General features: G+C 40.5%; 1 protein-coding gene across 1 annotated transcript in view; it reads left to right on the forward strand.

Annotated features, from left to right (window-relative positions):
- The window catches only part of PHLPP1 (PH domain and leucine rich repeat protein phosphatase 1), a 142848-nt gene that overhangs the window by 116577 nt on the left and 8743 nt on the right, over window positions 1–17528 (forward strand). Inside the window, exons 11-13 of the mRNA XM_074146390.1 lie at window positions 7881–8081; window positions 9096–9258; window positions 13955–14085. Coding sequence (XP_074002491.1) covers window positions 7881–8081; window positions 9096–9258; window positions 13955–14085 — 495 coding nt within the window. The remainder of the gene's footprint in view (window positions 1–7880; window positions 8082–9095; window positions 9259–13954; window positions 14086–17528) is intronic.

Raw genomic sequence — 17528 nt, forward strand, 5'->3', positions numbered from 1 at the left:
CCAATTAAGAGAATTGCAAAACTCCTGCTTTTACACTGCTGTTCATTCTGTCATGAACCTCTGGTTAGATTTCCTGGGATTCACAGCATTGGGAGTAGGAGAATTAAGTTGGTGGTTGAGGTGGTTTCTAAATAAACTCTTAACTTGACTTACTCTTGAACAGTAATGCTCTGAAGAATTTATCATTTATATTAGAAGTTATCTTTCAAAAGGTGAACTTTGCTAGGACACGGTTTTGGTTCTGGGAACCAGTATGACATTTCAGCCTTGATTTGCTTTAAAGAACAGTTAAAATAATTTTTGTACTTTGATTTTTTTTTTTTTTTTTCTGAAAAACACTATTGCATACCTGTCCACATTCAAGTCTGCGTAGGGTAACTCCTTTGAAGTAAACTGATTATTAGCAAAGTTATTCTGATGTTAATTTACTGTTTCAGTTGAGACTTTACATAAAAGTGCAGTCAAAGCATTGAAATTTAGCAATGTTACTACTGTAATAATTGCAATTACCTGGCACATTTATGTTTAGAAGTGGTGAAATTCATAGCCTGTTCATGTGGCAAGGATGTTTCACATCAGCTATAATTGTTATATGGATGACATTTCAAACTATTGTACATTAGAGATTTGTATGAACTTCAGAAATCAAACCTTGTCAAAAGGCTTTTTTACAGGAAGTTGCAAAATTAGGTCGAAAGAAATGCTATTTACAGGTCCCAAGTTTAAATTCCTCTGTGTTAACTTGGAAAGGAAAGAAACCTTTAAGTAGGTTTCAGAAATCTACTAGCATCTTTGAAAGCAAAGTGAGAAATAATTTTGTAAAATTTTTATGAAAAACAGGTTGTAGGTCTAGGGTGTAGATTAGTGCAGTTTTGGCAGTGAGAACCTGAATTTTTTGTACTGCAACTCATCTTTTTAAACTGAGCTACAAAACTGTAGACAGCTTTCCTTTTCTTTTTTCTTTTTTTTTTTTGTGTGGTGCCAAAATGAACAAGTACAGGCTAAAACCAGGATAGGGGGATAGATTTCCAGAAGTTTGCAAAGAATTAAAAATTATATTGAATAACAGTATTAAATGGCTGATTTTGGCTTGGGGATTTTTTTCCCCTCTGCAGCTTTGATGTTCTGCAGCTTCCGAGCAGTACAGGGCACGTGTTTCCTGTACCGTCACAGGAGATGAACAGCCCTTACCCATTCTGGCATCTCATCACCACTGCAGGCTCCATTGTTTGTGATGATAATTGAAGCAATTGGCTTGGGTGGGGTTTTTCCCCCTTGTTCTCTACTCATTTACTGGTTTAGATGACTGCTTGCAAATGGCTTGTCCATACTGGTGCTCCTATGACTGCTGCAAAAGCGGTAACTCTGAAGAACAGCAGTGCAGATTAGTGCACAATGTCTGAGTTTTAAGTTGGGAATTTCCTACGGGAAACATCTTTTTATTTTGTTTTCAAATGTTTGCATCTGTCAGCAGCTAAGTGTCAACAGAAATGGGTCTGGACCAGGGGAAGGCGTTCAGGGGTTTGTTTTGTTTTAAAAAGGTAAAACGCTTCTCTTCTCCAAGCATTCCCTGGGAAGCACAATCTGTACTGCCAGACGTGCCAAGAGAACCGGGTTTCCTGAGTGGTTTGCCATGGTCTCTACCCAGCATGTAATGTTGGAAAAATCACTTTACCTTACAGAACCTTTATCTCTCCATAAAATTACTTACCTTTTGCAGCCTTGAAGAGATTAGTTTATTTTTTTGGAAAGGTACCGGGGTCTCTGCAACTGACAGATAATATCTTGTCTGGATATGAAGTCTCATGCTGTGAATTATAAACGCTTTCTCCTTCTCAATCCTGAATATTTGACAAAGTGGGTGTGAAGTGCCTTGGGTGAACTTCAGCACAAGCACCAGTGGGCTTTGACATCTAGAACGTCTGAGGAAGGGAGGGAAATTGGTGCACAAAGAGAGACTATCACTTTCACCAAAAAAAAGAAAATTTGAAAAACCTCTGTTCTCTTCATAGAAGAATCAATGATCGTTGCTTTTCTGCCTTAATCCTTCAAAAACCAATGAAAGGTGTCATTCTCTGCTGAAGAGTATAATTTAGGGATATTTTGTTGTTCTGCTTTTTAATTAATTTTCTATTTTAAACTGTTACTTGAGGAGAAATTGAGGACTAGCCTATGAAACATTTTTCTGACCAAGACAGAACTTGGTTCTGTTTATTGCACTGAAAGTATGCACATCTTGATCATGTTAGCAAGGATTTCTCTTGTAGGGTGGGGATTTTCTTGGCAAGATGAGCGCCACAGAGGCAGCCAGATAATATCTTCATTTCTCATTACCAGATGCTGCAAAAACACAGAATTCATGCAAGTGCTACGACTGATGGGGGAAAGCTCCCAAGCTGAGTCCTGACCTTTTCTTCGTGCACCTGCATTCCTGCAGCCTTTCATTTCTATCCACTGCTTCATTTGTTCTGATGCCTTTCCCACTCTGTCCGATTCTCGTATAGACTTTTTACCGCCTTCCTTGACCAGCTTGCAGCAAACTACCGTTTAATGGCATGGAAACTGTTGTACAAAATGCTCTTTGCAGCAAGCATTCAAGAGCTTTAGCTGGATATGGTAGAAAAGCAGCATCAGTGGTCACGGGAGTTTAAAAATGGAGACACAGTGGTGAAGGGCAAAGGTTTGCCTTTTGCCTAAGCTTCCTTTCCAGTTCGGATGAATGCTTTCAGTAGAAACCCTTAAAACAGCCATCAGACTGTTTAAAGTAGTTGATGAGGAAGATGTGTAGCTGTGATGTGCGCAGCTTAAACTTTAGGCTTTGTTTTGTCATGTCTGGTAGTGGCCAGCTGTGGTGGCTAAGCCAGTGTCAGCTATTCTGAGCCTATCTAGGCTCTTGACTATATGATTCTTGTTTTCAGCTTCGTTCAGCTGGTTTTATCTGTTTTGATTTTCTGTTTGTTTGTTTTGATCTTATTTAATTTGTTTGGTGTGGTTTTTTATCTTTTTTCTGGAGTTCTGGATCCGGTTAAACTTGCTCTTGTTTGATACTTGCCATTTCCACCCACTGTGGCTGCTTCTTTTTGATGCAAGTATTCAGTCCTATTGTGGATGCAGGAGAAGTGAGGGAGGAAACAAAGTCAAATGAATGCAAAGAGCTATTTGAGTGTTTGATGCACATACGTTTGTTGAGAAATGCTGAGCTGCGTTTGTTTCTTTTCTGATAGGTTAGCCTTTGCAAGCAGACAACATTAGAAACTGGGGAAATCCCAGTTAATGAAATAGCTAAAGATAGGTTAGAAAGTAAGAGCTGAGGAGACAGCAGCAGTTAAGTGGTTTTTTTGGCAGTCCATCAACAGGAAGGGGATTCACTCAAATGTTTCCGTTCTTTCCTTTTTTTGGGGGGGGAGGGTTTTTTGTTTTTTGTTTTTTTTTGAAGGAATAGAAATACCCTCTTTTGCAAGGGGTGGCAAAAAACTGCCTTGGTTCCCCTCCCCCTCCCCCCCTTTCTTTTTCCCTCCGATATGCTTTTCTTACAGGATTCTTCCTCATACACCTGCTACCACAATAATAAATTATTTTAGGATTAGGCTATCAGAAATTGAGGGCATGTCTCTGCAGAAGGGCCTGAAGAAGAAATTTTGTATTTTGATTGCTTTGTGCTGATGGAGATCTTGGGGCACAGGCCAAACTGGAGATCTTGATTTCTCTGCATATCCTAAGCTAAGCACAGTGGGTTTGATTTGCTGCTGATTCACCATTGGATGCGGTTGTCTGTGTTGCTGCTTTAAATGTTGAACATTCCTAAGCTTTTTGGAGGACATGCATTTTTCAGTGGTAGCTGTGTCTTACGAGCAAGCCAAGTTTGCCAAGCTACCTCAGAAAATAGTGAGGAATTAGGACATGCTGTATTCTCACAATTGTCTACAATCACCTTTTGTGTGTGCTAAAGGTAGGCATTGGTGCTAAAAAAATTTCAAACCTTTTGCTGTTCTCAGTAGATTTTCTTCCTCTCCTTTTGGAAGTTCAAATTGAGACCAAAATCCTCTGGGTTTAAATAGGGAGTGCATGCGACTGTATGTTAGGTCTGTTTCGTTGAATTAAATCTATGTCCTTGATTCTGGCCTATTCTTTGGGATAATGTTTCTTTCTGTTTTGTCTCTTGGAGAAGTTAAACCCAGCAAGGGATTGTACTTTAATACCCCATAAAACCAAGGGTGACTTATTCCGGACTGGAGATCAATGTTTATATTATTACCCCAGAGGAGAATTTGGACCTTGTCAAAGCTGAAGAATTCTGGCATCTCCCTGCCAGGGCCTTTGTTTCTTTCTTAATCTCTGACACTCTTTTAGTACTTGTTAATTCATGCTCTCCTCACTATATTATACTCCGGTATCTGTGCAGGCTGCTGAATTCAGGTTTTTGTAGTGATGCTGTACTTTTTCATGAGCTTGTGGTATAGTGTGTGGGTGGAATTGGAAAGGGAAACAATTAATTTTGGACTGAGCTTTAATACTTGACATTCTGCTTCCATCTGATAAGCAATATGAGTGGGATATCTTCAAGGAACATGAATCAGTTTAAGTCCATGCACAAGAGAGATGAGAACAGTTGTGCCCAAGTAAATTTCCGCTCCTCTGGAGGGCATTTGTAAGATGTGCCTTCTAAGGTAGCAGCTGGTGTGTTGTGTGAGGATGAAGAAACAGGGGAGTGGAAATAACCTGAAGGAGGACTTGTGCTGAATCTGCGTGAGGGAAAACCTGATGGGCAAGTACAGAAATTTTTTTTTTTTTTGGACATAAGATTATAGCACAGAATTGACAAAGCTTTGGCAGTAGCAATCTGCTGGTTCATTCTGTTCTCTGCCCATAGAATGGTGTTGTGTCGTGTGTCCCCCCCCCCCCCCCCCTTTTTTTTTAAAAAAACCAAAGAATATCTTGAAAGAAATATCATTTCAGAATGTTTTTACCATTTTAGTATAACAGCTGGTCAAAAAGAACATGTAAATAAGCAGCATACTCTTCTCTAAAAAGTTAATTTAATTCTAATGATGTCAGCTATAGACAGAGATCAGTATGTGACTATACTGAACCTGACTGTTGAGTGCTACCGAGCCATGAGTTATGTCTGGGGTAGGTGAGATACCCTGCTACCACAGGCTTCCCATTCTAGACTGTTGGCAAGATTTTGCTAGCCACCTAAACCTTGTTCACACCAAGGCACTTAACTGCAAATCAGGATGATGGACATTTATTTCCAATGTTGTTGTATCACACTCTGGAAGATTTGGCAAAAGGGTGGGGTGGTACAGAGCACTTTCCCCATTGGAAAATATATGCATCAAACTTTATTTTTGGCAGGAATATGCAGCTTACAGCCACTTTTAATACCAGTGAGGGAACAGCTTGAAATTTCTTGTTGTATTCCACCAATGTTGAAAGTTTATTAAAAACAGAAGAGCTTTTGTTTGATTCATTTTTCTTTTGAATTTAATATGGCTTCAGTATCGTAGACTGTATCAATTTCAGCTTTATCAGAGCAATGTACTTTTTCTTAGTCAAAGCTTTCAGCTGTGTTTTGGTCTAGATGTACTTGAGCAAACTTGCATTCTTCTGAACTTCATAGCCATATGAAGCTCTCTAGGTTGTTTGGCTCCATTTGGTTATTAAAAGAAGGTACCTGTGAAACACTCCAGGTTATTCTGCCTCAGCTTGCAAGAACATAAGTAAAATCTGCTTCCTGGAGAGGAGTCTGTAACATGCCCTTTCTTGGGGGTTGTTTTGCTGCCACCTCATCATCCCCATCGTATTCCTGTGAAAGTTCACTTTTCCCAGCAGCCTTAAATCTTTTTATTACTTAAGCCTTTTCAGGCTGAGTTGAAGATAACCATTTTGTACTATGAGTGGTACAAAATATATTGTGGGTTTAATGTTAATCAAAGTGCCTTTTTTGTAGAGAGAGAGAGAGAGAGAGAAGGCTATTGTGCATGTTAGAGTGAAGTTGCCAAAGTAATAGTTGTCTGTACTTTAGCAACAGGTGTGCTGGCTGGTGTTTAATTAAGTGCAGGAATTGTTGATGTGGTATGCTTCAGTTTAATAATCCCACGTTGAATGAGCTTAATGTATTTTTAGTTTATAGCTAAAGGGTGAAATTAAGCATCGTCTTTTTAGAATAATTTTTAAAATCCTTTCAGCTGCCTATTCCCTTCACTGTATTAATCTTCCCTCTCCTCCCTTCCTCCTCTGGAGTTTTACCACCCTTGTAAATAATGAATGAGCCTGAGGATTAAGCTGTGTTTCTCCAAAGTGGACTCCTCTGTCTGTGTAAAACAGCTAACCTAGTTCCACTTCTGTGCTGAGAGATTTTGGCTTCTAATGGAAATAGTGGGGTTTTTAATCCTTTGGCTTTCCACGTGACTCCTCTGTAGCATGTCTGACCCTTAACTTGCTGCTGAGCAAGCTTCAACCAGCTGCAACTCTTGCAAATCCATTTCATTCATTAATAGACCTTAAAGGTCAGTGTGGATTCCTGTGTGCATGGGAGAAGTTATCAATATTTTATCACTTTCTCTTAAGATCGATGACAGAAGCGCACCTACCTTTTGTGTCCTGATCGGTGGTTTTGTAGGCTTCAGCCAGCTCATTGCTTAGTCTTGTTTCTTGAATGCAGCTTTGCCCATTGCAGCTGCCCGTTCCCGTTAGTTGGTAGCAGCAGTACAGCCTGGTTTGAATGTGGTCACTGCGGACTGGCAGGCACACACTTCTGTATCGCGAGTTCTTCAAGGCAGCCTTTTCTGAAAAGGGAAGGAAGGAAAAGAGAGGTCTTATTTCTGTTGAAAAGGCATGGTCATGCCAGAATTGTTCACTAAAGGATAAATAGCCCTGTTTTTCCATTTCTTTGGAATTGCTGTGTGAATTCTAGCCCTCAAGATGCCTCCAGTACTGCTGAGGTCATCAGACTCCCCTAGAGAAGCATGAATCCTCTGCCTGCAGAACTTTGCTGGCAGGAGTGGGCAGTGCCTATACCTCCACAGGTCTTGTTCTCATCTTGGAAAAAGCCCTTTGAGGGAGAAAGAATAACTTCATTTCTGTGCTTCTTCAGTCCTTGCTGCTTGTGATGGGACTGCAGAAATACTGACAAGGGCTTCTGCTATTTGGGGAATAGGGGAAGGGCATTCAGGAGCTACATATAGATCTGGCTGTCTCACTGCATACATCAGCAAGCAAGTATATAATTTCTTTAGTTTACTGTTAGCACTGTTTCTCTTTAAAATCTGAAATGCAAATTACCGCATAGTTTCAGGGTTTTTTTTTGTGATTGGTGCATCTTTAGTTATCCAAATATTCAAAGAGTACTTTTTCATATTTTGTAATTGCTTTCAGGCCTGCAGGTTTAAATAAAATACTGTCTGCACCCTAGCCGGTATTTAAAATACTGAAAAATTGGCTAGCTTTTTAGCAATGACTTCTTTTAGTCACTTGAAGAGCAGCTATACTGTCATGGTTTGTTGATGATGAATTCAGAATTCATTTTTATGGGGAATGAATATGGAAATGCTGTGGTTTGTTATTGCTCTTACCTGTAGGTGCCATCTGTAGTAGCGTTGGAGGTAATGAGGTCTTGATAAGGGAATAGAGGCATTTTGGTGTACACATTGTGCTGATGTTTTGTTTGTACAAATGTGCTCATTCAAAAACATAATCAGAAGTTGTGTTCATATAATGCTAGACTTTTGGACTTTCTGTCAGTTGTAGTGAACTTGTTGCTTTTGACCTTTGCTTTATAACTATCTTAACTCTTAAAAATAGAGATTTTATTTATACATCTAGACAAAGCCTGCAGGATGTTTCACTAAACTCCCTTATGCAAATTTTCTTTGCAGCCTGAGATTTCTTAATGCCTCTGCCAACAAACTGGAAATGCTTCCTCCAGCCACTCTTTCTGAAGAAACCCATAGCATCTTGCAGGAGTTGTATTTGACCAATAACAACCTCACAGATAAATGCGTACCCTTGTTAACAGGCCATCCACACCTGAAAATCTTGCACATGGCCTACAATCGCTTACAGAGCTTCCCTGCGAGGTAAGTAACTAGTTTCACTGCCTCTGGCCCACCAGCGGGTGGGCATCATGAAACATTTTCACGATGATAACTAAATTGCACAGAAGTGACGTGGCACAGGCTGTATTTTGAGTGTAGTCATACTGTGGTGAGTGGATTCACCTGCTGTGCCCTTTTGCACGTTGCTACCTTCTCTTGCATTACACAGACAAGGGAGTGCTACATGTTAGTTGGTGTGGTTTTGATTGTGCTTGAAATTCTTTTCAACTGGACTAATTCAGCATGACCACAGTATGCTTTTGAAGTCAAGCAAGGAGGTCTTCTGCTGTCCCTGGCTTGGTCACTTTGCTCACACCTAGTGGGCTTCTCCTTACAAGAGATTGTTGAGCATAGCAGTCTGGAAACGTCCTCTGGAAGTGGACTAAACGCCACTAGGGAAAAATCCTCTCACTTGAGAAGGAGATTCTGCCTTGGCAGCAATTTCTGTACTTTCAATTCACTCTGTTTTAATCAGAAATCTTTCAAGTGTAAGATGTGCTGTAAAGCTGATGGGGTACAACCTTGGAAAAGGGATGCCAATAAATAAAGGAAGAGACATCTCTGTCTTTGTGTGATGTTCTGAGCAGCTGGGCTTCAATGGCAAGAGAGAGGGAGGGAGATGAATTAGGGGGAAGGGTTGAGTGGGATGCTAAAAGGTGGAGGGGAAAATCTGGGATGAAGCGAGAAGCTAGGATTGAAAGAAAGGGGAAGAAAGGAGGAAAAAGTGAAAGTGACCTAGTGAGCAGGGGGAATGTAAGCAAAATTAGTCATTTGAAAAGTAGCATTAACAAAACATTGACAGAAGCAGCACACGTTTTGTTCCACAGCTGTGTTAGCCTCTGATGTGAGGAGAGGTGACAGGCACTGCTGTGAACAAGGATCAAAGTCTCCAATTTAATTTTCTTAAAATAACGAAAACCACTGCTCTTATCACCACTTCAAAATAAAATTTGTGTGTCTATTGGAAGAAAAGTTCTCAAACTCTTGTTTTCATAGCAAAATGGCCAAGCTGGAAGAGTTAGAGGAAATTGATATTAGTGGGAACAAACTGAAAGCCATTCCAACAACCATCATGAACTGCAGACGTATGCATACTGTAATTGCTCACTCCAACTGCATCGAGGTCTTCCCAGAAGTCATGCAGCTTTCTGAAATAAAGGTAAGGAATGCATGTGCTTTGGAAGAAGCAAGTATAATGTGACTTTACCAATTCTATTCTCTTCTCAGATCTCTCATTGCTACAGGATAGTCTCAAAAATTACGGATATCTGACATCTACTTTCTCCTCTGAGGTCATATGCAAAATATTCTCCCCTCTGCTTCCTCAAAGTGGAATGAAAGAAGAGCCTCAAAATCTGATTTTACGCTCACCTTCACTAGATCCTATCTTCTCTTCCAAATAAGTGTTAATTGTCTTCCTGTGACAGTTTGTTATGATATGACTTAAACGTTTGGCAAGAGCTATGCTAATTAACTCTTGCTGCATTGGCAATTGGTTGATTGTGTAGGAATGGACTTTGTTTAGAGCGTGTGTTAAAAACCGCTGAAGCTGCAAAATAGGATAGGCCTTGGGGACAGAGATAAATTCCAGGAGTGCAGGATTTGAGTATTTAGGCAAGCTACTTTAATTTTCCTAATTGCAGTCATATTTTGCACAACCAGAGGAACGCATAATCCTTCTCTTGTGTATGCTTCCAGAAGTAATTCTGTACTTTTCCTGACACTCCCTTTTATAGGACGTGTTCATGCTGAAGAGCACTACTGCTTATCTTTTGTGAATTGAGTTCCTGCTTCTCACCTGCCCACAGTGCAGAATGTGTCGCACTGTGTGCTGTTTCCGCTGGCCGGAGCCGGGAGAGGGTTAACTCACAGTGTGCAAATCTTGTGATGGCGGCAGAAAATCTGTTGTTCTCCGAGGCTGAGAACTGATTACCTCTTCACGGACTCTAAACAACTTCAGTGTCCTTCGGACGCTCTGTAAAGTCAAAAGGCTGAGTTCTCAGAGTTCTCCGACTGAGTGCCTCTGGGTGTCTAGGGTCAGGCGCAGCAGCAGGAGCAATAATTCTGTTGGACAGCGAGTAGATGTAAAGATGAGCTTGTGGTTTTAGCCCGGAAATCTCAAGCAAACTTGTGGGCTTTTGCATACTCCTCCCTCTTTGGAACAATAGCCAGAGGAAGCAGAGGGCCATTTAGAATCAATCAGAAGCAAACCTTTTTACTTAGAGGAAGAATTGGGGTGGGTTAGGGAGGCTTTGCGCAGTAAACACTTCTTTAAAAATACAAAGGCAGTGTTAAAAAAAAAAATAGAGAGGATCGTGTAACCACACAGGGAGCAATCAACTTTTTCCTTTTGTTCATGCGTTTTGGGGAAAGCTGAAGGTTTTATAAAAGCATCAGTATTTAAAGTGCTACTCTGCCACAACACTTAGCAGAAAAATGCTCTTGGAATACCTGGCAGTTTCTTCCTGCTGGTTCCCTTTGGTTATTTAGTTCTCTTTAGCAGAAGAAAGAGGCGTGGACGTCACTAACTGTTTGGGAACTGCAGGATATTGTGTGTGTGACTTCCTCCAGGAGGGCACGGTGCTCTAGTACTGCCTCTGCCTTCATAGAAGGAAAATGCCTGGTCGGTACTCAAGCCTGGTTTTGGCTTACGTGAGATGAGTTCATATAGTTCCCTGATGGGAAGGTACACTTCTGGGCAAAGGGGTTCTTCTGGCCTCTTGGTGATTTCTCTAGGTCAGGATTGGTGTTTGTTGGTTTGGAGGTCAAGCTTGTGCTGCCTGCCTGTATCCGTTACTTAGCTTCACCAGAACTGCTCTTAAGTACAGGAGAGAATTCAAAATGTGCCAAAGTGAGATCAGAATTTATTAAGTATGGATTTGGTCGTTTGGTGAAATAAGCTTGCTTGTAGGAAAGTGCAAATGTGTATAGTCTAATGTCACCTCTGTGATTAGATCATATTTGATGGTTAATTTTAACTGAGGTGGCATTCAAACGCTCTAAACTTCTTGGGAAACTGTTACCTGAGGTAATTAGCCTGAGAGGATGACATGTTATGTTTTTGGAGTCAGTGATACTGGAACAGTTAGTAGCAGCAGTTACTATGCTGTCTGAAATAATTTCATAAGGAAAGCTAGTATAAATGATGATCCTTTTACGCTTGCAGTAACTCCAGGATTTCCAAACACAAGGTCATTTTAGTGATACAATTGTCTCTAATCCTTTTTTTACACACTACAGTCAAGGCTATAGAAGTTGTGTGTTGTCCTCTGTGATAAAGAGCCTAGTGGATGTCTCTGAGATACCTTACACAATACATTTTTTAGGGTTTTTATTGTATTTTATGATGGTTATTTATACTTCAGAGTTAGGTTTATCTGTGCACACTGAAGTGTCTTCTGCAAGTGGCTGAGCAGCTTGGAAGCACATACGCCTGAGTCAATGCCCCAGCAGACTCTCCCTTACAGCCAATGTTTGACTTCAGTTTCCTTGCCTTACAAAATAAAAAAGGGCATGTTTTTTAATTGTTACCCAGCATCCTGGTGTTCTTTCACAGTTGAGTAGTCCTTACTGCTTGAGCAGAGCTCAGTGACCCAGGCTTGCTTTTCCCACCTGGGACCTGGCTTTACTTTATCATCCAGTTTTTGTTCACTGATGATTTGCTTCTCTTTCATGGTTGTCTTGCTGGGCTGCTGAGGTGAGGGTGATAAGGAGGTTTCTTGTCACAGTTTTTGGTCAAACTTACCTTTCACAGGTGCATTACCTTGAAGTCCGAAATAAGCAGAGATCTAGTAGCAGTATCATCCTAAAGATGAAGCTCTCAATCTTGGGTAGTTTTTCTCCTAGTTAAATAGGTCAGTATCAGTATGGCCGCCTTCACTTGCAACTGGAGATGACTCAAGTCCCTTCCAGCCCTGGACAAAACAGTTACAAAGCTGTAAATACAGTGCAAGCAAATGCTGAATATTAAACCCTGTCTTCCAGCTGGCCCATCCAGTGCAAAATCCTGTGTGCAGTTGCAGGAGTTCTTCTGGTGCTGCATGGGTGGGGTAAGCCAGCTTGCATGAAAATAACGCATGAGGAAATTGGGATCAATTAGGAAATACTGTTTCCTGCTTGCCTGGGGAGTAGAGTAAGGGCTGAATTAACATAGATATGTAGAAAGTACCTCTTAGCCTATTCTTCAAACAGTACAAATAAAACCTAAGAAATGCTAACCCGATAAATAAGCTATCTTCACTAGTGCCTAGGAACCAAGGGATCTGCTGTAGAGTGTTGCTACCTTTGGCATATTGGGCATTTAATGAAAACAATGAAATTACTTTGCAGATTTTTGTACTTGTTATTCCAGCATGCTTTTCCATCAAATTTGTAATGGCATTGAGGTGTTGAACACAGCAAGGCCTGCTGGCAGCTTCTTTAATCTGCAAAGTAATTACTGGCTCTCTGGAAGCAGCAAGGAGTTGTGCAGAAAAAAAAAAGCTTGCTGGAATAACTGTTCTGTTTAAGCTGTCTACTATTTTGTTTGCGTGACAGATTTAAACTCTGATTTCCTTATCAGGCTGAGATAATGTTAGCAGTTTGTTCTTCATAGATAATACGGCCTCTGTATTAAACAATCTCAGGATTCAAGATTTGGGTTGGAAATTTTTTATTTCCATTGCGTGTATTTAATAAAGTGTTAGGAGATTTTTCTTTTACAGATTTTCCTAGGTTATCTTATACCTTTTTCTAGCTCAGGACCCAATTTCTTTGAACGTACCTACAAAAAGGAAAGTGTCTTGCTTGTATCAATAAGGGTCTAAATGTGCACTTAGGAAAAGCCTCCCCACACCCCTTTCAGCTTTCTGTTTTATTGGAGTTTTTGAAGTCTTTCTGGTTTTGCAGGTTGAAAGTAGGAAAATGTCTTTCTGAAAGATGTGGATAGTTCTTCTGTCCTATATTAAATACCAGATTGCTCTGTCCTCTCAAAAAAAAATTTTTTTTCAATTTCTGGTCATGTGACACTGGTGGTCCTGTAATAGCATTTACAGAGTTGGTTTTATTCTAAAGTGCCATATTTTTCCCTGTGTATTGACTTTCATCTGGATATGCAGCTTTAAATGATGTTTATTTGGGGATTTTGTCATTCTCATGCACTTTTTCTAGCTAATTTGTGCTTAGCTAGGGGATAGCCAGCAAGTTTCTCTGCTGTTTTTTATCATATTTTTTCTGAACTATTTAAGCTTTAATTTTTTTCAGTCATTTATTAACTTCATATTTAAATATGAATCCATCTAAGATGACACAAATTAAAACTGTGTTTATTTTTTCCTTTGTCCCTCTACTCCTTCTTCCCTCTACATGCATTCATAACCCTGCTTATTTTAATATCCCTCAGTAAACATTGAATTCCTGAGAGCTTGCTCATGCTCCTGCAGGTTTAAACTGACTTCAGAGGGGGAACTGCTATGCCAGTGGCTTAGAAGCCCGTCTGTTTTTATCTCCATTTCCTTTATCTATTAAAAGACTGGTTTCGTCAGTAACATTTTGTCTTAAATACTTGAAAATGCACTGACCGTCTTTGTCTCTGTGAAGAGAAGGCAAAAGCTAATGGTTTTGTAACAAGATGACACCTGGCCAGAGATGGAAATGGAGGGAACATATTTCTAGGTGTCCCAGATATCTGGTAAGATGGCAAAATGCCATATGAATTTCTTTTGTAAGAACCACTTAGTTAAATGAAATGAATGGTCTTAGGTCTCAGTTGTAGCCTTTATTGTTCATGAAACGTGCATTACTACGTTTAATCAACATTTGTATGATCTTGATGACAGCTGAGTTCTCTTGCTTATTTGGCTGCTTTCCTTTTGCAGTGTGTGGACCTAAGCTGCAATGAACTGAGTGAAGTCACATTGCCTGAAAACCTGCCTCCAAAACTACAAGAGCTGGACCTGACTGGAAATCCCAGATTAGCCTTGGATCACAAAACCCTAGAGCTGCTGAAGTAAGTTACCTTACAGAGTTGGGGAGGGGGCAGAACAGCTCTTGTCGCTAGGATGTGACAAACCCACAGTAGACAGAAGTGTAAATGTCTTTTAAGGAGTCTCTGTTGTCAGTGGATCAGAAACTAACAGATTATGTGGATAGGTCAGAAATTGATGCTTCGTTAAAGAGGAGGACTGTACCCATTTCAGTGCAGTTGCTTTCAGCTGTAACTCCTGAAGGGGTCTGCTAGTCTGGTGCCACCACTATTGGGCCAGTTTGATCTCCGTTTTACTTCTGATATTAGATTCAATCGAAATACTTATTTTATTCCACCATTGAGATGCCAGTAGCCACTTATTAACTTTTTTGCTCACATTCATCTGCTTGGGTCTGTCTTAGCCATTGTGCTGCTTTTTACCTCTTCACATACTATTTCTTGTTACCCTTCATACCTCTCTGCTTTTGTTCTAGAAATACATAGATATTTTTCATATTTAAATCTCTCCTGAAGACTCACATCTCTCACTCTGCTTACAGCAAAGCTAGTTCCCTTGCTTTGGAACCCTCTGTTTCCTTCCTGTCTACCTATTTGTTTCCTGTCCTGGGACTTAAGTCTCATCTGTAACTGAAATTTGCCAAGTTCCTTGTGCCTCCTTCTGCGGTGTGTTGGGAAACTGTTGCACTAAACCAGATAATCTGTGGACAGTGGTGCCTCCTTGAGCTTTTCTTAGGTCCTGAAGGGCACTACACCGGCTCCGAGTTTCCTTCTAAGTCTCTTTGATCCTAAATATTGAATGATTCCAAGAAGAGTTGATTTAATTTTTAAGGGTTGAGCAGTTGCTTCATGTTGTTTGCTTTTAAATGGTTAAGATCAGATACTAGAGTAGTAAACCTCATTTGCTGTGCAAGCAAGGGAAACTTACAGTGTGAGTTTGCTTTTAGCTTGAATCAGCAGATTTTATAAAATTTAAATGGAAATTTGAATAATGATGAGTTTTCACAGATAAAAACAAGAGTCCATGTTTTATGGCAGACAGCAAAAAAAAGGGGCATTCCTCTATTTTAAAAGCTGTTTTATTGTATACAGGAAACCGTCCTGAAGAAGCAGTGTGTGATGTTGCTCCAGTTCATAGGGGAAAAAAATAAATATTTTGCAAAGCTAATTGAGTTGTGTCAAAACTTGAAGTGAAAGATCAGCTTTTCTTGTGTACAATCCAGCAGACAAGGCGGGCAAGCCAATTTCTTGCCACTTCACTATTCAGGCATCATGCCCTATAGTAGTACTGTACAAATTTAAGTCCTAAGTAGTAGAAGAGTAGCGTGGCCCAGTTACGTGCCGTATTTTCACTGGCATATGTGTGTTGTCTTTGATTCACAGAAAACTTTTTTTCTCTTGTGTGTGCATTTTTTTGGTAATTTGGTTTTTTTAATAAATTGTTCTTAAGCCCTCAGGTCTATTTTCTTCCCTAATATTCATTAGCCACAGTCAGGTAGCTCCTGAGGGGCTTCTTAGCGTCTGTGCTGATATACCACACTGACTTCTAGGGTATATACTGCTATAATTGACTGTGAGGGAGGAGGTGCTCCTTTCACTTGATTTTTGTGGCAGGCACAAAAATACTTGTGCACTTGGTACTTTTTATATCTTCCTTCTGCATGTGAAAGGCAGCTCTCCATCTGTGCCCTGGCAGGATTCAAGCAGGTAGTAGGTTAATATGTATTCTCAGTGCTGGTGAGAAGGAAGAGTCCTGTCATGCATGCTTGCTTTTTTAATATGTATGGAGATCATAAAAGGAGGCTTGCATGCTTAGGAGGATGTTGCCAAGTGATTTATTGGATGTAAGAATTTTCAGTAGCAATCAAAATGAAAAAAAAAAAAAAAAAAAGATGCTGCTACTCCAATTTTTAGGAAAGAGCATCTAGTTTCAATTGTAACAGTGATTTTAAACTGGGGGGAAAATAAACTACGCTGTCCGGAAGCCTGAGCCCATATTCCCTGCATATGATGTGCTGCTAGTTATCATTCCTTTCCGGGCACATGGTCTATTTGTAGCGGTGCCACTGAGGAAGCTGAAAGCAAATACGTTGAGGTAGCTTTTTTCAGCATTGCTGGGAAGCCTTGAGACAACTCTGGGTCCTTGACCTGCCCAGAAACCAGGGGTCAGTCAACCCGGTTAAAAAAGGAACAAACAGAAAAACTTTTTTGATCCAAGTTCCTCTGCCCTGGAGGATAAGTGCCTTGTAATGAGACATCTGCAAAGACGGTGTGTTTGCTCGTGTGTGTAGTGTTCTGCAGGTGCAGGCAGAATTAAAATCTCTGCTACTTTAGAAGAGATCCAGGTTTCCAGTTTGATTTGGGGTCAGATAATCTTTTCTAATGCTCCTGGTGGGATGTTTGCCTCCTGTTTGTTGCACAGAGGGCTGCAAAACCAAGGGCTTAAAACACCAGTGGTTCTAATGTTACTTATGTGATTTGTTTGCTTTTTGTCTGCCCTCACTGATATACATCCTGACTATTAGGGTAAATAGAAGTTGAACTGGATGTGACAGTACTTCAGGTTATTTGAGGAAGGTGCTTTCTGTGTGTTCAGGTCCGGTCGGGGTTTGGACAGAGAAAAATGAATGCTCGGAGTGAACAGTCAGACCTTTCTGCTTGTGTCCTTTTATGATTCATTTGGTTCATGAAAGGTTCGGGTGCCTTTGAAGTGTCTGGAGCGTGTGGGGAGCTCGCTTTCCCTGCCTTTGGAAGGGAGCAGCGGGGAGGTCATCTCTCCCCAGCAAAGCAGGGCTGTGAAGAGGAGGGTGTAAACGGAGAGGGCTGGGCCCTTTTTAAGTCTTTACTACGCTGCATGAGATATATGAAATTCAGGCTAAAGGCTATGTTGGTAGTAAATTGGAGGGCAGAGGATCAAGGGCCTAAGCAAAAATTGGACGCACAATTGGGGAAAGCAGAAGGGCTGTGCCTGCTGTTAGGACTGCAGGCTGGCTTTGCAGGTTAGTGCAGGACCAGAACGAAGCAAGTTACTGGTTTGTGGGCATTTTCATGGAAGGTTGTTAGTATACCTTGCTGTTTCTAAAGACTTTTTTTTTTTTTTCTTCATATTTAGGGGATGGTATGGGTCGTATAGGAGGTTTCATTTGAGCACAATGAAAAGAACCCAGAGACTTGTTATTAAAATGGGTGGGAGAGATATATAAGCTAAAAAAATCACTTCCCTGTACTGGCTTTCATCAAGCTAGTGGCAAATTTGCCTTGTATTCCTACAGGACCAAGTTTGAAACAAATAGCTCAGGGGTGAGGGCAGGGAAAGAAAAGCCGGCTAAGCAAAATAGTGCAGCTGACACCCTCAGAGAGGCTCGGTTATTTACTGCTTTTTTGTTCTTTGTATACAGACACATGAAAGTAACTGCTTCGGATGTCCTGCTCCATATTCTTCTATTAATGTATTACTAAGAACTGGG

Source organism: Numenius arquata, chromosome 4, assembly GCF_964106895.1.
Source record: "Numenius arquata chromosome 4, bNumArq3.hap1.1, whole genome shotgun sequence".
Taxonomy (NCBI): Eukaryota; Metazoa; Chordata; class Aves; order Charadriiformes; family Scolopacidae; genus Numenius; species Numenius arquata.